Here is a 24,181-nt window from a genome sequence, read left to right as displayed (position 1 = left end):
AAAAATAAAGTTATAAGTTATTTTTACTGTTATAGGCCTTCATCTGTGCTCAGGCAAAACCACTTAAAACAAGATGCTGTGTATATCTAGTGAACAGAAATTAACTTGCATATAAACTGTGTTTGTGGTAGAACTTTTAAGTACAAGGAAAAGATATGCTTGCTCCTTCACTGTGTATTTAACCGTATTTTTTAGGTGTTTTCATAAATACTTCCCAAATACTGTAGAATTTTTTGCTTTGTCATATTCGTACTTCGTATGTTGGAAAAAACTACAGAAAAACAAAATGAAGGCAGAATTCTGTTTGGTTGAAATCATTAACAAAATTCAGTCCAACACTTATAGCAAACCACAGGCTTTCAGAAATGCTGAGGGATTAAGGTTCTAAATATCCATGAACTTGCTTCACTTTGGTACCTTGGGAAAACCTCACCTTTAATCCCCACATTTACTGCTGATTTTGTGAGCCAGTTTTACATCTATGGTAGCAGGTAGTTTTAATACTGGTATTTCAATAAGATCCCCTTTTGTTGCTTGTGTTTACCCCTTTGCACTTTGCAAAGCACTGCACAAGGGGTCTTGAAGAGAAACAAAGAGACTATAGTTGGTACCGGGGAAAAATACAAACAGGGGTGTTTTTTTTTTCTATTAAACTGTGTGCAGAGTAAAGCATTTTGCTTGAGGTGAAACTTCTAATACATGGGAAGCCCAAGAAACATTGGTCAGGCTGTAAAATTTGCTTTTGCACCCAGGCAATTTTGTTTCTTCACCTGGTGCTTATTTACATTAATCCCACTCTCTATATATGGTTCCTTTCTAAACAGGAGAAGGAAAGCAAGCAGGGTGGGCTAAAGTCCATTTCTGGCCTTAACAAAATGACTGTCGTGTGCCAGGAGTTCTGAGGAGTTAGTTTGGATATACCTCAGTATACCTGGAAGCAGCGTGTGTCCTTCAGTGGTTACTTTCTTTATAAATGTTGAATGTTTCCAGCTGTGTTTAAAGTAGGGAAAGGAAGCTGTGGAAGGTACTAGCAGTTTCCTTATGGGGGACACCCTACCTAAAACCCCTTATTGTTGTGCTGTTTTGGAACTTCAGCAACCCTGCCTCACCTTTAGACTGTTACTCTGGCAGAGTTCTGGGATATTTGAAACGTGCTGACAGTGATTTTCTGTTGTGCTGGCCCAGTGTAATAGGCAGTATGTGTCATAAGTGTGGGTCAGCCCTTATAACTCTGCCTCTCTTGGTATTTCACAATTGTCTGCAAAGGTGTTGCTCAACCAGAGTCCCAGCCCTGCAGCCACGATGTGCAGAGGTGTCGGTTCTCCTGAATCAGATGTGGGCCCTTAGGCAATCCCTGCTGCACCAGAATAGTGTTCAAACTGCTGCAGCTCCTGCTGCTGAGTGATGATACCCTTTTCGACTGCCCTTGCAGATGTTTCCAAGAGCGGTGTTTTATCTGAGCATCAGTAAATGATCTGATATTTGCTAAGGGTTTGAATCCAGCCATTGAAGAATAATAAATGACTGCTTAAGTTGAGCTGAAATTTTGCAGCCTGATTCAGTTACAGTGGTGACTCACTTAGAGTTGGTTCTCACATGATTCACAAAGTGTATGGGTGACTCAACCCACAAATTTACTTAGCTCCCATGTTATTTTCCCTCTCAGTGAAAAAAAAATTGGTTATAATAAATAATCGCAGCAAACTTTGACTTACCCTTAGGTAAGATAAATATGTGTGTTGAAAGACTGCGTATTTGTAATAATAAATTATTTAGTGAGGTAAGGATGAAATAATAGGATGTAGGAATTGTTAAACAAGAAAGAAATGTGACATGCGTTTTTGTTTGCTTTTGTTGAATAGCAGATATAAATAAACGAAGAACAGTTATTTTATCTATGATAGAGATGCTCAGAGAGGCTGTTTTGACAGTGCCCAGGCTTACTGTTTTAGCCAGCCAATTCTTGATATTTGTTCTCTGAAATGAGCATTTTTGCATATGTCCATGTCTGGGTCAAGTATTTTAAAGTGAAGTCAGTGCAGAAAATGTGAGATTCCTAGATTCTGAACTGCATATTTTTAGGATGCCTTAGGCTGACCACCCCTGTCTGAGAGATCTTGACTGAGTTCTTTTACAATATCCAATTTACAGAGGTAAGAAATCCTGCCCCAACAGGAGCTGTAAGACAGTAAGTTTTTCTTCAAAAGATGCAGAGGCACATGGCTGTAGTGTAAATACAGTTCAAATTACTATGAGTTTAGAGTTAGGTGGAAACATCAGCAAATCCTTTTTTGGGTTGTCCCAAAAGGCTATAAATATCTAGGTAACTACATACCTCTGAGCTTCTCAGCCCTGAGTGACTAATCACCCTCCCTTTCATAAATAAACAACAAAGAATCTGGAAAATGAAGACATTCTGCCGTGTCAGCTGACTTGGTCTTTTAAAAGTTCATTAGCAAGCAGGAATGTTTCTTTACCTTACAAATGCCAATATTAGCCATAAATTAAACTTTAAAAGTCCATATTTTGTAGGGATTAACTTACGAGGACAAATAATGCATGGTTTGAAAGACTGAGGTGAGAATTCTGAATTCTTTGAAAAGATAGTTCTTTTGCAGGTTGTATCACTGGTTTGAGGAAACCTCAGCATGATTCAGGTAGGGCAAGAAATTTCTGAGAAATTTCTCTTGGATGGCACTGGCAAAATCCCAAATACATAAATATAATACATAAGTGATCGCCCTCAGAAAGGGTACCTGGGAACAGTGACAGGATTAAAAATATGCAGCTAAAGGACTTCTGTGCTGGAGAGAGAAGAATGAAAAGACTAAAAAATAACCACGGAGTGTCACATGCTGAACCACTGCAATGCAAAGGCCAGTGGAGCATTTCTGTGGTAGGCAGAACGCTGCTCTTTCATCCCAAAGTTTGCCAAGCAGCCACAAGCTGTTTCAGGCCTCTTTATAGAGAGTGAACTAAACGCACAAGTTAATTTGAACTTTCCCTTAGCTAAAGGAGAAGGTAAAAGGTTGGCTTTGTGCTCAAAGCGCAGAGCTGGGATTTATTTATTTTTGGTTCTTCCACGGTCTCCTTGTGCAACCTTAGGCCAAGTTATTCATCTCCTAATGCTATAGTCTATCCATTTGTAAAATACATGGTACGTGTCACAATGGGTGTTTGAGGCTAAATTCTTTAATGTTTGTGAAGTGTTTTGGGACTGGGCAGGACAATTATTAAATGCTGCAGTGCTACATGCGGAGTTATGCTAATTAGTGCCTTTTTAGACACTGATCACTTACTGTATGTAGAATAATACCGCAAACTGGTCCAGTTTTAGTCTATGGTGCCTTTGACCTTACTGGTTCTGAGATTGGTCTGGGACAGAATAATTTATTTCCGATTTGGTGGTTACGGTAATTGATGAAATAAAAATTTCCCAGACTGTTCCTTGAAACACCCTGAGTTAACTGTTCCCATAGGCTGTGCAGGCTGGCCTTTCAAAAAGCCTGATTTTTGGAGGTGTAGTCTTAACAGTTTATGCATGGAATAGACACACTCCCAGTGGAAGAATGTACAATAAAAAAGCTTATCCCTACAGACAGATACTGGCAGAAGCCAAAGACCTGCCATGAAGTGGCCCATTTCATAAGCGTTGCCCATCAAACACAGAAACCCCTTTGCACATATCACTGTGACCAGGTGGTGTGATGTGTGACCGTGAGCAAATAAATGTTTTGATAGGTAAACCCGAGCTGTGTTTTTCTAAACATTTTTTTTTAGTGTTTCTAAATGGGTTTTCCTAACAGGAGTGTCAGGAGATCATGTATGGAGTATCCTTAATTATCGTGTGTAACATGTCTGTTCTCTTATTGCTGATATCCCATGTAAATACCCTTGTGGTTCTTTGCTGGGATGTCACAGCAGATGCTTTTGCTTTTTCTATTGCTGTAAACAAGCTGTTGTGACTGATACTTCTTTTTACCATATGTCCTGAACACTCCCAGTTCATCGTTACATGTAATTTCCAGGATGCCTTGTAGGGTGTGTATGCCTCCACCCCATTTCAAAATCAATGTAGCTCTCCATGGATTGACTAATAACTGCAAGGTGTTACTTACCATGCTGGTTTTGGCTGACAGTGCTGCTAAATGAACAGTTGTTTGCTTAACATGTCTTTCATGGTTCCCATGTGAAGTAACTTTTTCTGAGAAATTGAACATGGTAATACCTTCAGGTCTGCTGATAAGCGTTTATCTGGCGTGCTGTTGGGACAAAAAAGGAGCGTGACCCCAACTTGTTGCCCTGAATGCTAATAGTTTTGCCCTGTCCCTTAACCATATCCTACGTCTGTATTGTCCTCATACATTTTGTTACGCTGATCTCATCATTCCTACATCCATCAGGAATCCATGGAGTAGGAGTGGGTGGGTGGCAAGAACTAAGAAAACTGTGATGTACCTGTAAGGGTGTTGTGCTGATGCAGTGTATAAGATGTTGTAATTCTGTCCACTGTGAGGATCTAGGACTAATGGCACATTTTCTTACATTTGTTTTCATTTATGTTGTTGTGCCAGGCCATTCTCAACCCTCTTCATGGAATAGGATATGCAGCACCAAAGAGGAATTGCTTGTGCACAGCAAACATATTTACTTGTTATTATAGTGGGTGGACATGCCTTGTTATTCACCTGTGATGTGTTGACCTTCCAGAAGGTCTGGCTGGCATTTCAGTAATAGCATACGTGATGGTACAGTATTGAGTGTGGTCAGGAATGGTGTCTCTACTAATCATTTTAATGAAAGCAATCATGTGGAGGTGAACAGAAACTGAATTTAAATTGTAAACATGAAAGAAGTTCAACTACAGGAAAGGGCATTCTTTGAGCATCTCTCTCACCTGACTCTTTAGGTTTCTGTATTAGATGGTTGTCTGAGACTTTGTCATACGTGCTGTGTTGCTGGACTGTTCTCACAATATAATGTATTGCTGTTGTGACTGTAGCTGGTGGGAAAGACTTTTTTCCTCTTGATAGCTGGTGAAATTTTTCATGTTGCCTTTAGCAAATAGCATGCTAGCTGTTACTTTGATGGATCTGTGGCAGCAAGCTGTGTGATTATAGTTTATGTAGGTAAAGGAGGGTTTTATATAAGTGGTTTCTTGAAGTTGGTACAGATGTCTATATGCAAATTTCTGTAGCTCCACAGTGGAACAGACAAAGCTGCATATCACAGAATCATGGAATCACAGAGTATCCTGAAGTAGAAGGGACACACAAGGATCATCAAGTCCAGCTCCTGGGCCTGCACAAGGCAACCCCAAGAATTCCACTTCTTGAACTCAGACAGGCTTGGTGCTGCAGGGAGCCTGTTCTAGTGCCTGGCCAGCCTCTGCATGGAGAACCTTTTACTATTATCCAACCTAAATCTCCTCTGACACAGCTTCATGCCATTCCCTCAGGTCTTATCCCTGATCACCAGAGAGCAAAGAGCAGTGCCTGCCTTTCTGCTTCGCCTCATGAGGAATCTGCCGACTGCAATGAGGTCTCCCCTCAGTCTCCTCTGTGCTGAATAAACAAAGTGACCTCAGCCACTCCACATATGGCTTCTCTAGACTGTTCACCATCTTTGTGGCCCTCCTCTTGGCTGCTTTCTAATAGATTTGTATCTGTCTTACATTGTGGCACCCTAAGCTGCACACAGGCCTTGAGGTGGGGCCTCACCAGTGCAGAGTGGTGTAACACAGTTTCTCACACATATGTCCTTTTTGCTAGCATAGCACTATAAGTTGCAGTTGCTGCCTTTTCTCTGCTCATATGTGTAAAGTCTTTTAATTCTGGAAGCTGGAGTAGAGAGCACCATTCTGAACTAACCTTGGCTGTGCCCTTCTTTTCACCTTTCGCTCTGAGGGTATGATTGAAGATGGTATGTTGATGCATACCTGCACTCAAATCTTCCATGAGTCAAGAAAAAGATAAAAAGAGCCTGATGTAACTATGTCAGTGTGTAATGTGGTGCCTGTGGAGAGGAAAAGATTATTGACACTGTCTTTGCTACCAATGGATGCCTGTGATGAATGTCCACATAATTTCTTTTACTCTTCATGTCAGTATCAGCAACTTAGAAGCACTGCAGGGTCTCTTTTAGTATACACAGCTGGACCTTCCATATGGGATCTGGCCTTAGTGCTCTCATTCATGATGAGGGCAGATCTTAGAGGTGGATTGTTGTTTGGGCTACGCTTGTGAGTGTGTCTACATGTTATTTTTATGTTCAAGAGAAAATGTTGGAATGTCAGTAAAAACAACCTGATGTTGCAGATCTAGACCACATTTGCACTATATGTGGTCTAGATCAAATCATTCTTCTATAACGTCTTGGATTTTAAATGTATTTTGATTTAGTAACTGTTTTCTTGTGCTTGCTTACCCCTGTAGGCCAAGTATCTCCTCCAGCTGAGTATTGAACAGTTCTGGTTGAGTTTGTGAAAGGCCCTCTGTTGCAGCAGTTTGCTATGATGCTGACACAGGCAACTAATTTGAGTGTGTACAATTGTCCCCACTGGATACAGAATGTTCTGTTTTCCTTTGCTCATTTTGTCAGATTTCATAGAATAAGGACTCTATGCTACTGCTTGGCTTTATGCAGCAGTCTGAACATCCCTAATGATGTGCTGTTACTCTTTCATAGTCGCTGTGCTCCTTTGGTACCAAGGTGTTCCCATTCACGATTGGACATTGTGGTTGGTGATTTTTTTATCTCCAGGTGCCTTTGAAAACTGCATGCTATCACCTGGCAGTGCATATTTTTTTCTTATTTTTCTTCTTGCCGTGACTTGTATCTACCCAAAGTAAATGTGCCAAACTGGCTCTACTCCTGGAAGAAGTAATAGTTTTATGGATTGCTTTGTTTTGATTAAGGGAAAGTAAAGTTTTCTTGTAGCATTTTATGTATCTTCAGAGTCCATTTTTACATCAACATTTATTATTCCTTTGGCTCCTGAAATAAAATATCTGTAGGATTTCCAAGATCTCTGTAAACTTTCAAAGCTGTAAATGATTTGATGAAGTGGTCTAGTTTTTTCTCAGTAGCCTCTTTTCACATCTTTCACAATGAGTAGTAGCATGGTATGGTGAGGGGCAGAATTTAATGTGTGTGGTTGGAGAAGAGTGGCTCACCAGAAATGGTGCTTACCTCCTTTTTCTTCAGTTTGTCCTGTTTTGTCATAATTTTGGGATAGAAATGGCCTTTGTCTGATTCAGAAGATGCTTAGCATTAAGGCTTTGACAGATGTCCACCTTCTTTCCAACTTTGTGCTGTTGCTGGCCATCATTGCTCAGCACAGTCCACACCACGTGTAATCCAGTACTTTTGAAGTCCTGTCAGAGGTACAGTTCCCTAGAATTTAATGTTGGCTTGAGAAACAGAAGGGAAAACCCCAATCACTGTTTTTAGGGGGTTCCCAAAGTGCTTTTTCCATTCTTAGAATATCTTAATATTGCCTATGTGATGACCTCCCTTTTATTTACAGATATTTATTCTTTAGATCAATCCAGATGTAATTGCTGCAAATGAGTACTTTTCAAGAAACTGTATTTTTGCCTGGCTGTGTGGCATAATGCTTCTTGTTCACACAGCACAAATAAGTTGGGGTGCTTTCCTTTCACATTAGCCTCTGTACTGCTTTTGCTGGTGTTATAACACTAATCATGCATGTAGATTATAAGCTTCTGTAAAGCTGACTCCAAAATGGTGAGAGAGTGGAGGTTTTAAGAAAACTCTTACTGCTTTTTAATCATCTCACTTTCTGGACAGAGTTGTATTCTTTGTTTTCATTCATGCCGTGTCATGCTGGTTGTTGTTAACATGTTTACTTTCTCTACTCAGGGAAGTAAATTTGACTGCAAGGTTCGGTTTTCCCTATTGTTAGTGTGAGAAATACCCAGAAACTGAGTTAAATGGTACTGAGAATTTAATCTCTGTGTTTCAGAGTTACTTTTACTGAAATGAATAATTACCTGGAGGTTATGGCTTCAGAGCAGGAAGCCTAACTGTAGTCAAAAGAAACTGAGATTATGCTAATGAATTTTTACTTGATGTTTTTTGCTTTGTATTAAAATGTGTCATAATGAATAACATTCTATTTCTTGTTTCTTACAGGTAAAACGAGAAAAACCAGAAATTATACCAGATTTAGAAAAGTTGGTGCAAGAAAAATTAACTGCAATTGAGAGCAACAACAGTGACTCAGATTTGAAAAGCAATGAAAAATATATGTATTTTATGGATCAGCTTAAAGAGATGAAAAAACAATGTAAGTCTGATTTAAAAAAAAAAGATTCTATGAATGCTAAATGGTAAAATGTGACTAACTAGTTATGGCTTAAACTGGTGTGAGTATTCTCACTTAAAAACTTGTTGAAATTGATATCTGTGTAGAAAAAAGGCCAGTGTAATTTGGTAGTTCTATTTAGACTCCCACAGTTCCTGCTGTGTTTGAATACAAATCTCATGAAAATCCCATATTCTGTTTGTAAGGTGGGCTTTGTCGTTTGAAGACCTTTTGCATTTATTTTCTTAATTGATAGGATCTTCTAAAAGGATTAGGTAAGCTGTTTTCATTTGTCACTTAAACAAATTGCTCCTGTTTCACAACTTAGGATGTGTTGCAACTCCAAGAAGACCTTTGCTTTAATCGTAGAACTATATTGTTGGAAAATGCTTACTGTATGTCTTCTCAGGTTTACAGCTTTCGTGCACGCACCGTGAAACACTGCAACTTAGTAAAATCTGGTTTTCTTAATTCACATAATTTTTCTAGTGTTAAAATTTTGAGTTATTTCTGCTTGAATTACCAGAGAACTTGGGAGAGTGAACAGTTCTGTTATTTATGCAACACAACAAAATTGTATGCTTTTATTGCCCCACAAATATAGCAGCCATTAAAATATCACTCTGATTACTAGTTCTAGGAAAGTTCATGAGCTCTGACACTATTTGTGTCACTCTTCCCCAATCGTGATTATGTTTTGAAATCATATTATTCTACTTGCTGTCCCTTGACCCCTGTACCTATTCCCTCTCACCCTACATTTTGATTTCGACATAAACTGGTATCTCAGGAACTTCAGGAGTCATAGATTAATGATTTATACCATTGGAAAAGGATTTTCTGGATGCTCTCCTGTAGCTCTCCTTGAGTTTTGGGGTTTTTTGGAGCCCTTCAAACCCCACTGAAAGTAGCACAAAGAATTTGCCCACTGATTTCACTGGGCTTCGGATTACTTCCCTATAGAGATTTATGGGGTGTGTGGACGTGTTTGACAAGGTGAACTTTAGATCTGGTGTCTCAAGGCTCCCTAGGATTAGAGCTTGAGAGCTCAATATATTTGTTTCTCATCTTTATGGGTTTTAAGATTTTGGATTTGAGTATTAGCACTGATCTCTGAGCGTAATAGATCTTAGCACTGCTCTACGAATGAACATACCAAGTTGTAGATCACAAAACAGTGTAATTTTCACTCCCTACATAACCATAAAATTATTACTGCCCCGCCATTATGTTGTAATTCCTAATTTCCAGGTGTTTGTAACTAAGAAGATAAAAATCTGGATAACTGACTTTGGTTTTACTTTCCATGCTGTAATTGCCTGAGGAAGAGGTGTATGTCCTAGGAATAGATTCAGTTCGAGCAATGGGACTAAGTTCTAACTGGCAGACCTGTTGAAAAAAAGCCCAAATTAAATAAACACAGTAAAAATTATTCTTAAAAAAATATGAGGACATCATTCTGCTACTGCTGCCTGAAATCTAGATTTGTCTTACTAGCCACTTGACTTCTGTTTTGATTGTGTGCAGGGGTCAGACTGTGCCCAAAAAGAAATTCATGTTGATGTTGGGTGGACTGCTGTGTTCTGTGCAAGGACTTCTTATCAGCTGGGTCAGCTTGGGGTTTGTAGAATTCATGTTGGTTTTGATCAAGTAAATCCATCACATTTGCTCCTCTTGACATATTTAATGCAATTAAAAAAGTTTAATGGAAAATTTTTACTTAGCTTTCTCAAACAGTCTTGGGTGCAATTTAGTGAGCATGTAGACCAGGGAACAGTCTGGTGCGACCACTGCTTTGGCAACAAAGTGTCACCTCAGGTCTGCAGATAGATGGGAAATACAAAGTTAAATTTTTGAAAGCAAGCACAGTGCTGCTGCCTTAAACTTGCATTAGTGTTGTGTCTTCTGCCTATGTAATCTGTTTATACAATATGAAGATATTTTCCTACACTCCTTTCCTCTTTAAAAGGCTCTTTTACCAGGAAGGCTTCTAGATATTGTTGAGTAATAATGGGTGGCTGAAGGTCAGTGGAGTCTGTTTATGTTCACATACTTAAATTTGCTTCTATATGATACAGTGATCTGAAACCTTTAAGACTGTCTAGTTTCTCTATTTATTGTAGTTATGTCATCTTCTTGCCATTACCCTTATCCTCCATCTCTTCTTTTGTGTGTTTTTGTCACTCATACCTAGCCCTTAAAAAGACATGTGGAAATGAATATCAAAAATATATTCACAAGTTTAAAAAAGCCAGTTACATTCTTATAGGAATTCTTACAGGGCCTCTGGTCTTAACATCTTTGTGAGAGACTAAACACATGTACTCCATCTGGTCCAAAAAGCCTCTTCTTATTGTTGAGCTCTACATAGTAAATTATTATGTCGAGGTGTATAACTGAGCACTGTCAGTATTATCTAAAGTACTAGATATAGTCTTAGGCTGCTCCAGGGGAGGTTTAGGTTGGACATTAGAAGGAATTTCTTAACAGGAGGGGTGATTAGACATTGGAATGGACCGCCCAGGGAGGTGGTGGAATCACCACCCCTAGAGGTGTTTAAGGAAAGACTGAATGTCGCAGTTGGTGCCATGGTCTGGTTGACATGGTGGTGTTCAGTCACAAGTTGGACTCAGTGATCCCAGAGGTCATTTCCAACCTGATTCTGTGATTCTGTGATATGCCATGTCAAAAATAGTGTTACTGTGAAGGAAGATTGGACTCAGAGGCAGGAATTTCAGAGTCGCAATACCAGCTGAGCTGGAGAGTCATGAAATCTTTAAAAGACATTACGAGTTTCCATAAACTGGTGATTTACCTTATAGCACACTATGTGTACATTTGTTTTCGGTGTTAGGGTTTGGTTTTTTTTTGGTAAAGGGAACATTAAGGTCATCCTGTTAAGTATTCAGTATCTGTGCTTACGTCGAGTCAACTGTGTATTCTTTAGTTTCTCCTGGATGAGTTGTGATTTCAAAAGCATGAGCCTTACAGTTCTGTTCCCATCTTACAATGTGTTTACAAATTTTGAGACACACTTTAAAACTGCTTGATGTGAGTTACATGTATCAGTAACTTCAGCAACAACCACCTGGTTAATATTTTGTTTTCAGTCATTAATCTTGCCAGGTTTGCTCACAACTTAGTTCAAAATTCCTGGCCTGTTTCAAGAACACATATACAGTTGTGATCCGATTTTTAGCTCTTTTCTGGGATTTAGTTTCGTTGCTAAATCACTTAAAATGTGAAAACTCCAGCCAAGTTTTCTCAGAGGGGCTTTCCTGGGGCTTTCTTTTGTTCCAGTCTTTCTATCTCAAAGGAGGGGATGGGGTGGATGCTGAAGTGATTTGCCTTCCAGGACGTGTTACCATTAATCATTATGTATCATTTCTTCAGAGTTCAATGTTTGTATTCTAGAATAGCTGAACAAGGAAACATTATATTCTCACATTGTCTTGGTACTTAAAAATGAACTAGGATTTTAAGGAGAAGAACTTTCTCAACACAGTTTTTAGGAATGGTGCAGAGTGTGAAGCAGTTAAACACAACCTTATTTTAACAGAAAATTAAGAAAGCTAATATGTTTTCTCTCTTGATATTTGCTGCCACAGTGATGAAAGGGAGCTGCTCGGTTGTTCCCTGCCCCCTGACAGGTGACAGGCAGTACCGTAGGTAGCTCTAATACTCAGGGAGGAGAACGGAGCTGTATCACCTTCAGCTTGTCTTCTTCTCTTGGCAGTTCTGTGGGAAGGAGGCCTTCTTAGCTTTGAACTTCAGCAGCAGCTGAGGTGCAGAAATGAAATCGGGCAAGTGCATCTCTGGCAGTAAGGTTGATATGATGCCTCAGAGCAGTTTCTGTTCTGCTCATCTTTCAGACAGTTTTCAGGCATTTTCTCTCAATATGTGAGCCTTTATTATACAGCTACTTTAGCTGGAGTTTGTGCAAAGTGATGCAAAATCTCCACCTCTGATGATATGTGTCAAAACACTGTCAGACAGGTTTTATGTGAACAGCAAGTGATTTTTCTGAAGTCTGTTTTCAGAACTATCTTAGTTTCCTAAATTCCCACTTCTTACTTTTAATGGAAAACATTTTAATTTTTCCTCTAAACTTTCTTAGAATGTAAGCAGTAGAAAGGAGTTTTGATTAATTTTTCTTCTTTTTTTAACCATTTCTTGTATCCCCAAGTGGCCACATTATCTTTTCCAAATAACTGAGCACTTGTAGAGATACTCACTAAATCTGGTAATACCAGAAAGTTCTAAATGATTGCATGTGTAGTTTGTATGGAAAATTTTTTGACCTTAACACTACATGACTGATGCTCTCCTTACCCATAAGGGTCCTGGATCTGCGAAGTGCTTGATGATCTTTTGAATAAGTGCAGTGCTTAAGCAAGTTGCTTAAATTAAATTGCATGAGTATATGCTTTGAAATTAGTGAGATTGCTGTCATGTTTCACTTCCTTATTGGAGCATAACCACAGTACAGAACCTTGCAGGAGTGAGCCCATAGGAACTGCAGAATTGTAGCTTTGCATTTTGTACCTTCTGTAAGTTTAAAATCCCACCTTCTGTTTGAAGTTGTATTACTAAGTCTTTTTAGTTCATGCCAGTATATATATATCTATATATCTATATATCTATCTCAAAGGCATCTTCTGGCACAGAGTATGAGAATTTTGCTTTCACAGAATGAAACTAAGATCTGTCTTTAATCTCTGTGTAACAGTTTAAATTTTTTATACTCTGTGAAGAGAGATAATCAGAAGGTATAATCTCTACTCCTGTGACCCTGCCTGCCACTGCTGTATTTGCTGAAGGTTATTTAGTACCACATTTGGTGCACAAAGGATGACAGGTCTCATAGCTTTTTTGTAGCATCTGACAACATACATTTCATAATCCTTGATAAATATGGGCTCTGTGAACACCCAACAGATGCACACTTCAGGAGTGATTTTGCGGAAGGAGCTATGATTTGAGTGAACGACAATATTACTGGTTATGCCAAACAGTTTAAGGAGTGAATTTGGCAAATGTAGGAAAGAAAATATTTTTTTATGGGGGAAAAATAATTTTGAGACTCAACAGTAGTTTAGGCAACTTTTTGTCACAGGAAAGCAATCACTGTAATGTTGTTTGGAAAGCAGCAACACTGCAGTTATAAAGACCTTTCTTGCCTTCTCCACTGAAGAAAAAAAAGTCTCTGAGGCTTTGAAAGGAAAAAAGTATGTATCAGGATTTATCATTTTGCAAGGATGGATTTATAGTTGTTATCAATAAGCAAATATTTTGAAAGGAGATGATTTTAAATTTAATGTTCAAGAAGACGCCATATGCCCTGTTGATACATGTATTTTAAGCCATGCATATGCTGAGAAATAATTATGTAAAAGAATGTTATTTTAGATGCAGTTTGGAATAAAAAAATGGCACTGTGAAAGGAATTCTCTTTAAATTCATAAAACAGTTTATCTGGAGGTTCCAGGAAAGAGTTTGATTTGCTTTTAGTAGGATAAGAAAACAAGCTGCAACGAGACACTGAATAGTATAATGCTTGACAAGTTTCATCCAGTTAATCCTCACAACATCACACTGAGGTAGACTATTTTACTTCTCACCATATAACAGTGGTGAAACTTGAGGAAATAGTTGAAGTTCCTTGTGTGGAGTCACATAAGTGATTTGCAGATCTGGGTTTCTCTTCAGTTGTACCTGACTTAGTCGACCTGTTTTCGTCTTTATATTTAGCAGTGTTGGCAGAGAATCAGCTGAAAAATAGCATTAGTGTATTTTTCTTTATATTTTTAATGTAAAAAATAATTTAAAATCCCCTTACTGACTAATTATGTGAAAACAACTTCAGCACAAGAGTTGAAATTTCCAACTGAAAGTGGGATTGGTGTTATGACAGTTTAGTGGTGTGTGTGGGATATGATCTTTTCATTTATGCAAAATTCCTTCTAGACAGGCCTTTGACTAGTAAAGAAACGAAAGAGGATCCAGCACTTAGGAAGGTCATATGAAGTTCAGGAGACCTAGGTTTAGTTCTTTGCTTTGTTACCCTCTTCTCATATTAGATCACATCATTTAGTTTCAGAAGAGTTCACTGGGAGTTAGGTGCCTAAAACTTTGTGGGTCTGGACCTTTCACTATGTCTGTAATTCAGGTCAAAAATTTTGTAAATGCAGAAACTTGTATTGACAAAAATAATCCTTTTAGTGGATTAATGAAGAACATCAGTTGCCATTAGGTCTGGTTTCTTTGATGAAATAATTGCCTTTCTAATGTGATTGATCAAAACAAGAAGTTTCTTTGTTTGGCATTTAGAGATCTGAAATGGAATTCATAGCTAAAATGAGAGAGGAATCAACCCACCCCCTCAAGCAACTCTTCTCCCTTGGAAGTAACCTGGAATATAAGAGATCTAAGTTCCAGTCTTGGTGATTTAAAATCAGAATTTGACTGACTCTTGGCCTACTAAGTGATTGACCTGTAGCTCTGGAATCAATTTTCCTCTCTCTCTCTGTCCAGTGTGTATTTAACTGTATACAAAAATGGCAACAACTGCAGAAGGAAATACTGAAATACTGAGAGACACTGACCCTTAAGCCCTATAGTAAAACACTCAGCTGAGGGAGGAGGTATCTAAATCAGAAAGAGCATCAGATATAGATCTCTCCTGTTATAAATATCTGCCATTCTAATCAGCAAATGCTCGAGGGTAAGATCTTCTTATCTCTTTCTGTGTCTGTCGTCTGATCCACACATACATTTTTAAAAGATCTACATTTTATTCCATTGCAGAAGTCTTATCAGGATGTAATTCTTGCTTGCTTTTATACCAGCCTGGCTTTCAGGTCAGCACTGAATCTATAAAATCTAGAAAGGAAATGGAGCATTACATTGAAATAATTTATTATTATTATTATTATTATTATACACTTAGGGATAATACTTAGAGTAATTTATTGTTACTGCCATGGGATAATGCTCCCTTAAGTGAGCACACTGATGGTGCCAGCACGACATTTTTACTATTTGTATGAACATATAGGTCAGGAAGGGAGCTTCTAGATGCACTTCCATTCCCTTGATGTTGCATTCAATCACATTATCTAATAAAATACCATTTTAAAATATATTAATTTTTTCCCCTTTGTTTCTGTTGGAAGAATGATGAAAAACCTTAGAACTTTGCTTAGATGGTAAAAATTTTTCAGGCAAAATGAGTCTCTGAGCAAGTTTTTGCTCGTTGTTCGTGTTCCACCACTGCACCCAGTCTTAAAGAGATGTTCTCCCTTGATGGCCTTTAGTTCAATTCAGTCAGTTCCTGTATTTCTTGCCTCCATGGTAATCCAGTTGTGTAACATAACTTCTAAAATCTTGTGTCTTGTGACCATATTTGAACTCATCAGAAATGTTTCAGAAATTTCAGATGAGTAAGAAGCATAGAGGTAGATGCTAAACCTTGCCTGTATCTGAAATTCTGAAATGTTCAATAGATGGATTATACCTGATGGAAAATTTGCTTTCTGGTAATAAAATACCAGTGACTTCACTTAGAATTTTCACTCACTTCTTATCACTATGTAATAATACATACCATTTTTCTTGCACAAATCTGAGCAGTGAAAATGCAAGACTGCCTGTGCCAGCTCAGTACAATTTTACTTACCATTGTATCTGTTGCATACTCTTCAGAAAAATTTCAGAGTCAGAGGATACAGGAATTCCATTCATGTGCCATGAGATTACAGCTTAAATTTCAAGTGTGATCACAAGCAAACAGGTGAAGAGCGGTCCAAGGAGAAGAAATCAAAGGAAGAGGAAAGGGAGAGCATCTCAGTGTTAAAATTCTTCCATGAGACGCTCTCACTTTGATCTTACGATATTGAGGAGGAAGGAGGAAAAGCTCAAAGGAGCTTAAAACTTAGGGAACTTTGTTTTATTTACTCATATTTTTCCATTACTTGAATATTTATCTGGAGGGTTAGTAGGTGTTTTTACTCTTTATGTGTGTTTATTTCAATCAGTTATATGTGGGACTTTGTGCCACCAGTGTGCACAAGGATCAGAGGAAATACTGCTTCAGGTAGAATCTACTTCAAGTAATGCATTTATATATTGAGTGCCAGTACAAAAAGCATTTGAGGAAGAACAGGGAAGTAGTTCTGAGATAATGCTGACTAAATAATAATTCATCAGTGCATATCATGCTGCATGGTAACTTTGAAATACTGCAAAAAGGAAAACACTCAGTATTTTTATGGGTCCTGAAACTATTTAATGTGTAATGTGTCCTTCAGAAGAGCAGCAGGTATTTGATCTAGATCTTGCTTTGGTAAGCATCAGTGTAGCTTCTGAAATCAGTGGAATTTCCATGACCTATACTTGCCACATATAATAACATGCAAAATAGTAATGTACTGCAAGATTAATAAACATCCTCTAATTCCATGGCAGAAGTTCACGTGCGTTGGCTGCTTACCGTCATTTTTGATATCCTTATTATTTCATTTCCCTCTTGAAAGCCGTAGACACCAATAACCTCACAGTAGAGCATGGCTTCTTTCCAACTTGACTTTTATGCCATTAATATACTGGAGATCTTCACACTACCCCAAACCTGTTAAACGTTGAGTTGAAATGGAGGAAGAAGGCTAGAGAAGCTCTGAAGGACTGCAACACCTATCTTTTAGGTCTGTACACCTCAGACTGGATGTCAGAGCCTAGAGTTAAGTGCCTTAGCTCCCAGGAGGAGGGTTATGGCATACCTGCTTGAACAGCTTTGTTCAGTGACAAATCTATTCAGTCAGCATAGAGTGCTTTACGTCTGTATGTCAATCACAGTATTGCATAAGGTGACTAAAAACGTGCCAACTATAAAGTAACGCAAAGGGAATGAATCGCTTGTCCTGTGAGATGGAGCACCCATGCTTGTATTATGCAGCTGGAGAGGAGATGGACTGCGGCTCTAATCTGTAGATTTAGGAATTTCAGGCTCTCAAACGATTTCTGATGTTATTGGGGAGCTGAAGTGGTAATTGTATGTACTGTCTCCCAAGGGTACCCTAAGAGATGTTGCTTTCCATCACCATTAGCACAAAGTCACAGAAGTCAAACACCTTTGCTGGCATTTACACTTACTCTAAAACAGGCTTGAAGCATTCAAATGTTCTGTCACAACTCAGTAGTGCTTCAAGTTGTCACCTTTCAGCAGTTATTAGCTCTGATTTCAGACACAGCATCTTACTTAACAAGTGGGGATAGGTTTATCATGTCTTATCATCTCAAATGTGGATGTAGATGTGTGTTACCAGACTTGCAGTGAATGATCTAAGGATTAAAGGCAAGTTGCTTAACAGGTGGTTCCAGAAGGCACTAAAAATACCTGGTGAGGGAGAGAAGCAGTTAGGGGAGTGATAGTGAGAGTGCTTATGTTTTATATCATAGCATTGTGACTACAGCAGTTGCCCAGGAAGTGATGCCAATAAATTCCCAAATAAACACCTAAAAAAAAACCCTTATGAGGAAGATGACATGCTTGACTCCTCTCTCTGGATCCTCCAGATGTCCCTGACTAGATTACTGGAGGCTGGACAATACCAGGAGAACATTGCTGTCAGCATTCCCTGCCTTGTGACTTTTGTAGTGATTTGCTGTTATTCATCATCAGAGTAAAGCTGCTGGATGGGATGGAATGGAATTTATATCTGACATCATGCCGTTGCTCATAAGCTTTTCAGCAAGCCCTTGGCTGCAGGCTGGTCTGCAGAGGGCACTCCACAGCCCTTCGGTTGGTGTGGAATGTGAACCATGTGCAGTTGGAAGTGGAAGGGTGCTGGGAAGGATTTGAAGAGAGTGCATGACTGTGTACTCCAGTCTGCATCTCCATCACCACCTTCTCTTCTTCCACTTGGATGGAACTGTGCCTCCTTTCAAGAGCCAAAGAGATTGCAAGACAAGCAATGTATTCTTAGTTACTCAGGCTGGGGCAGCTCTGGGCAAGTACAGAAGTCAGATCTTCAGATCCCTGGAGAACCTGGGAGGGGCTTACTGGAGATAGATGCCTTCAGGGTTAGGAGGCCACCAAACAGGATTTTTCATCATTTTGGACTTTGATAGTTTGCTTCAGTTCTTTGCCCAGCCTTAAGTATTCTCCCTCACTCCCTCTTTGAAAGTTTAAGGGTCGAGCCAAGACTTAATGAAATCAAAAGAAGTTTTTGCAGGAAGGCCGTTCATCAGGATCCATCTATAAACTTTGAGTATAAACGCAGTGTCTAGTTGATAACCAGATAGGAAAACATAGGAAAAAAATCCCTGCTTGTTGCAGCATGGAAGACTTGATGCAGAAAAACTCAGCAGTTTCCGTCAAGGGGAAAAATGTAAAAGCTTTCTGATTGCTTTATCAGCTTCTACAATAAAAATAGTAATTACTGCAATTTAAGACTAATGAATAAATCACTGTATTAAAACAGGAACAAAAAAGTTTAATAGGCAATCATATGTAATCATTTGGCAACTCTGTTATTAGTGTGGGCAAAGTAAGCGATTCTCCTAAACCTTTGCTTTGGGTTTTTTGTGGGTCTTGTTTTTTTTCCTTCAACCCAGATTAAATTCCTCTTTCCTGATTTCCAGCAGAGTTTTGTGATGCCATGTCAGATATCTACATTAGCTGGGCTCTTATTCCACAATTCCACAAATACCTGCTCACCTAAGAAAGCATGGCTGTGTAGATAGCTGCATTGAAGTCATGCCTGCATTTGGGTTTTGTCACATCACAGTTGTGTCGTGGAAAGATATTTTCCAGCTGTGCTGTACTCTCTTTGCTACTTCTCTCATTGTACCCAAATGTTCCTCAGCCTCAATCAGCATGCTTCCTCTTTTTTCTGGAGCTGCTTTCCCTTTTCACGTGGTGCCACAATCTCCTTCCTCCCTTCAGCCCTCCTCTTCGGCTTTGCTCCCTGCCACCTCCTCCTCAGAAGTGTCACGGAACATGTTACCCATGACGGATGTACTTAGTTTCACACTGAGGCCTTCACGTCAGTCTTGTCTTGTCCTGAAAAAAATACGCATAACTTCATTATCGTGCTTCCAGCTCAACCATGTACACAGCACAAGCTGTAGTTTAGAGGAAAGTAGTGGCTATTGACCACTAACAGTACGGTGGTGTGCTCTCTATGGCTGTACATTTTTGTTAGAGTTGGAAAAAGTAGTAGCTGAGTGAGTCATGAAACCCAATGTAGCAAAATTCAGTTGTAAATGAAAGAGGAACATTTCCATATTCTTCATTTGGCTTAATTCCTGTGCCTAATGGCTGTGTATATACCATAAACATTGTGAAGGAGCAACCATGGAAACACTTGTTTTCTTGCATTGCTAAATTTACTCAGGGTTAAATATTAACACAGCGCCTGGCATTACTTTAAAAGCAAAAATAGCTAAAGCGTGACTCACTATGAGTCATTTACTGCTAGTCCTGCTATACTGCCTAGAGCTTGACATTGAACAAGTTGGCAGCCTGCATTGCTGCATTTTTTTCTAGGAACTTTGAACACATTTCATTCTTGTGAATTCTCTTGTGCAACAATATTGAACACAGCAGTGTGTTTATTTTGCTTCCAAAGTCGAATGAATCAGAAAATGGTGAAACAAAGAGTATTTTTCTTGGAGATTCTGGAAGAGATGGATTCTGAGAATTATTTCTTTAGCTGCAATAACGAAATGATTGCATGGATGTTAAAAGTTAATTACATTTTATCCAGATTATGTAATATATATTTTAAATGTATTAAGATACCTTTATTACTGTTATTGATTTGCATTTTCAGCAAAGGCACATGTGGAATCAGAGAGCTACTCCTATAGGTTGAGAACGTTTTCTGTTTGGTTGGCAAAGTTTTATGTTGGGAAGGCAGTGAGCTCTGAAGGGGCAGACAAAATGAGGCAACTGTATTCCTATTGGCCTCTGTATTTAAAAGGCACACCCTAAATACGGTGCTTGGTATCTGACAGCCAGCAGTTTGCTGGCTGACTGTGGGAATGCCTAAAAAGATCAGCTGATTTCAGTCAGATGGGAAGGGGTAATGAGAGAGGGCTGAAACCAAAAGCAACTTGCTGAGGCAACCATGTGATGAGATCCTGAAATACACTGGCAGGGCCAAATATCACTCTTCAGTGTGCTAAAATTTTGATTCCACCTAAATGTCATTTCTAACTAAAAGCCACTTCTTAGAACAATAGATAATAAAATACTTTAATGTTTTCCATAATTTTTTCTACTTAAAAAAATCTTATGCTTCAACATACAACTTTCTGCATGTGTTTAAACCATATATCAAATTAAAATACTAATAATATAAGTTCAAAACAGCTACAAAAGTAAAATCCCACACACCTAGGTATGGATAAAAAGCTTGCTGTTTTTCTTAAAAATAATACTTATTATGAGCCTCAAAGATATCCCAGAGACAGAGATGGTGACTCAACTTTTATTCAAATAAAAGGGAGGGTTCACCGGCCAATCCCCAGTGAGGTCTCTCAACTTAATGGAGGTCGCAGCCTCTTTTGTCCCCTTGCCCGAAACGCAGGTTCCTCCTCATTTCCCCACTGGCTGAGGAGCTCAGGGTTACAGCTTTCTCTACAGTGTGTCCCCCCATTACATGGTCCCCTTGTTACTGGGCAAACTGCACCTTTCTGTAAGTAAACAACTGAACAACCAGTAACTTGTCCCTTGGCACCACCAAATGCAACCACACTACAAATTTTGCAAGAACACCTATTTATTCCTAACAGTCCTTCCTTCTCTTCTTTTATGATGTTTTTGCAAAAGGTACTATCGCGTTCCTAATAATTATCTCTTGGTTCGCTTCGTTACTTAAGGTTAAAGTTTCTTGAGAATGAATAGTTGGTCCTTCAGTTGTTATTTCAGGGTCATTAGGTTTAGCTACTAATTGCCTCCCCTTTATCACATGTGCAATAATTTTTATGAGACAAGGAATCAAGATACAAGAATACAAGATAGGAAAATTAAGGTAGCTAGCCTCAAACAACAAAGAATAGTATTTTCTTTATTCCCGGTCTGACTGGAAGCCATGAAAACATATCTATGTCCCACCCCTTCGAAGTTTGAACTGAGACATGGGCTAACTTTTGAATTTCCTTTTCTATCTGCTCTACCGCTTTTCCATTGACAATAATTTCCAGGCAGCAGTTTGAGCTATTTAATTTTCCACATACTCCCCCTTCCTCTGTAAACAAACAGAAGTTCTTGTTTTTTGATTTTTAAATCATCATATACTTTAATTCCCAAAGTATTCCCTTGTATATGTTTTAGTAAAAAGAATAAAAGTTTAGTGTATCCTATAAAACAAATTCCTTTCCAATTTTCAATCAATCTTTTATATGCTTGTTGGCCACGGATCCAATAGTGTCCTTTTAGTGCCCAGGTTCCTTTGGAAAAGGGGCCATCCCAGCGGTCCTCATCTTTCGGGACTTGAAAATAAAGAGTATTTTCCTTCCCGAATGGCCCACGGACTAAGTGTATTTTGAGATCATCGCTGGAATAGTAACATTCCCAGGCTCCTCCCATATCCTGCCAAGTACAGTTATCGTTTGATAAATTGGTTGCAGATCAGAATCTTTGAAAAAAAGTTCTGTTCCCATTTTGGTGTTGCCAAGTTTTACAATTCTCATTTGAACAATCATACCCTGGTGACAAGGTGCTTTCACAAGTACTCTTTCCTACTTCCACTCCTTTCTCTTGTGCTCTATTAAGGCAATGCTCCTGTTCCTGTACGAGGTAACTGCCAAGGGCTGCTGTCCTCTTCCCAATATCCTGTACCACTACGAATCTCACTAGGGTTACTGACCCACCACTTTGGTTGTACTGGTTCAGCTACTCAGGGCCAGCTCTCTGATCCCTCTGGTCCTCCACAGACCCAACAATTAGTTAGATTAAAGGCTTTTGCAATTTCTTCCCTTAACACTAAAAACTTATTGCTTTCTATTTGCCTAGTGCACAGGTGACACAGAAACAGGAACACAGGATCAAAAGTTTCATCTTCATCTGATTGTCTCTAGGAAGGTCTGTGTGAGTGGAAATTTAGTAGATGCTCAGTAGGTAGATGCAGGAACTTCTCCCTTAATCAACACATGTGCTTCTGCTCACTTTTCCTGTGTAGTGTAAGTTTAATTTTTCCTTCTTTCTCTTGTAATTGTGAAGTCCAGACCTCTGATGCTTTAGAAGGTTTTGCTTGTGTATGGTGAGTCCACCAGCTCTCAGCAGTCGTAGCTGCTGTCTCTGTGGTCAGTAGCACCTGATATGCTCTGCACCACTTCGTCACCAGTGATGCTTCTTTCCACTCCTTAACTAAAACTCAATCTCCAAGGGAAGGGTTTTGCCAGCTGAGCTTCCTGTCAAAGAGATTTTCAACAGACAGTATCTTGGCCACATACTGCTTTATGAACAGATTAGTAATTTCTATCCTGCTTTCTTTTTGTAGCCTTACCAGATAAGGGATTTCAAACATTATCTAGAAAAGTTCTCATGTACTAGTGCCTTGCCTCTACAGGATAATAACCCTTTTTTTCCCCCTTAATTTCCCAAACACATGCACTAATCCATATGCATATTTGGAATCTGTATTAACTATTTTCTTTCTGGTACTTTCTGGAACTATTTTCCCCTGGTACATTTCACAAGCTCATATCAGAGCAAATAGTTCAGCTGTTTGTGCTGACCAGATAGAAGTTAATCTACCACAGTCTTTTAATTGTTCTCCTTCAATTATAGCATACCCAGTGTAACGCTTCCCTTCTCTTACTTGTGAGGATCCATCAGTAAACACATTCTGTCCTCTAGATAGTAGACCATCTGTTAGGTCACTTCTAGCTCATGTTTGAAGATCTATTACCTGAATGCAATCATTAAGTGTTTTTCCTTTGGGGTTTTGCTCATCCTTGTTTAAACAAGAATCTGAATTAAAATTCTTCCACCTTTGATTCCTAAATCGTCTTGCTCTATTAGACAAGTTTCATACTGTAACAGTGGTGCATTAGTCATCCATTTAGAGGCTTTTTCTGTAATCAGAAGAGGATTCCTAGCAAGAAATCCCAGTCTTTCCAAGTGTGATCTGCATTCTCTAAGTATTCATTTATTCTCTTCTCGTCTCCTGTAGGATCATCTAAATAAGATGGAAGCTATTTCTTCAATGCTCTTATATCCTGAATTGTTAATGGGACTGTTACAAAACCAAAACCTCCTCCTTGGCCCCCCAAATGAAACCTGCCTCCATGGCATTTGCAAAACTTTTTCTCTAGCAGTACATTGTGTCTCTGCCGTAGTTCTTGAGAGAGATAGGATTGAATTTGTTTCCCCTTCCCCCTCCTGCAGCGTTTGTAAACCTCTTTCTCCATTGGGACCCCGTTCCTTCTTGAAAATGTTCCGCGAGGAACCGCAACTCCTCACCCTGATCCGCGCACCTGACTCGGTGACCAACCACGACACCCTCCTGAGTCAACGGGCGGTGGTCGCTGTCAAACCGCGCCGCTGCTGCCTTGACTTGGGCGGGAAGGGAGTTCCCACCACACCCCATGGCGAACCCGCACCGCAGATGCTTCGTTTTTGGCGAGAATAAAAAAGGTTCCCGCTGCTTGGGTTTTGGCAGGAAAGGAAGTTCCCGTGGTCTACAAACCCCCTCTCCTCGTTACTGCCACCCCTCATCCCTATGGGCTGTAACTCTTTAGTCCTTTTTGCCCCCACCTTGGGCATTTTTCTTTCACCCTCCCTTGGGTATTTTCTGGAGGGATATAAGGGTCGTCACCCTTTTTGCCAGATCCCTTATCTGG

General features: G+C 39.3%; 1 protein-coding gene across 1 annotated transcript in view; it reads left to right on the top strand.

Annotated features, from left to right (window-relative positions):
- LOC114065240 (E3 SUMO-protein ligase NSE2-like) overlaps positions 1-23,970 on the top strand; it is a 75,404-nt gene extending 51,434 nt beyond the window's left edge. The window contains exons 6-7 of the mRNA XM_027898975.1: positions 8,158-8,354; positions 23,727-23,970. Coding sequence (XP_027754776.1) covers positions 8,158-8,354; positions 23,727-23,970 — 441 coding nt within the window. The remainder of the gene's footprint in view (positions 1-8,157; positions 8,355-23,726) is intronic.
- Positions 23,971-24,181: the final 211 nt, after the last annotated feature.

Source organism: Empidonax traillii, unplaced genomic scaffold, assembly GCF_003031625.1.
Source record: "Empidonax traillii isolate 1590-97213 ecotype Southwest subspecies unplaced genomic scaffold, ASM303162v1 scaffold632:size372483, whole genome shotgun sequence".
NCBI lineage: Eukaryota > Metazoa > Chordata > Aves > Passeriformes > Tyrannidae > Empidonax > Empidonax traillii.
The sequence above is the reverse complement of the archived record's forward strand: the minus strand, read 5'-3'. Positions and strand labels throughout refer to the sequence as shown.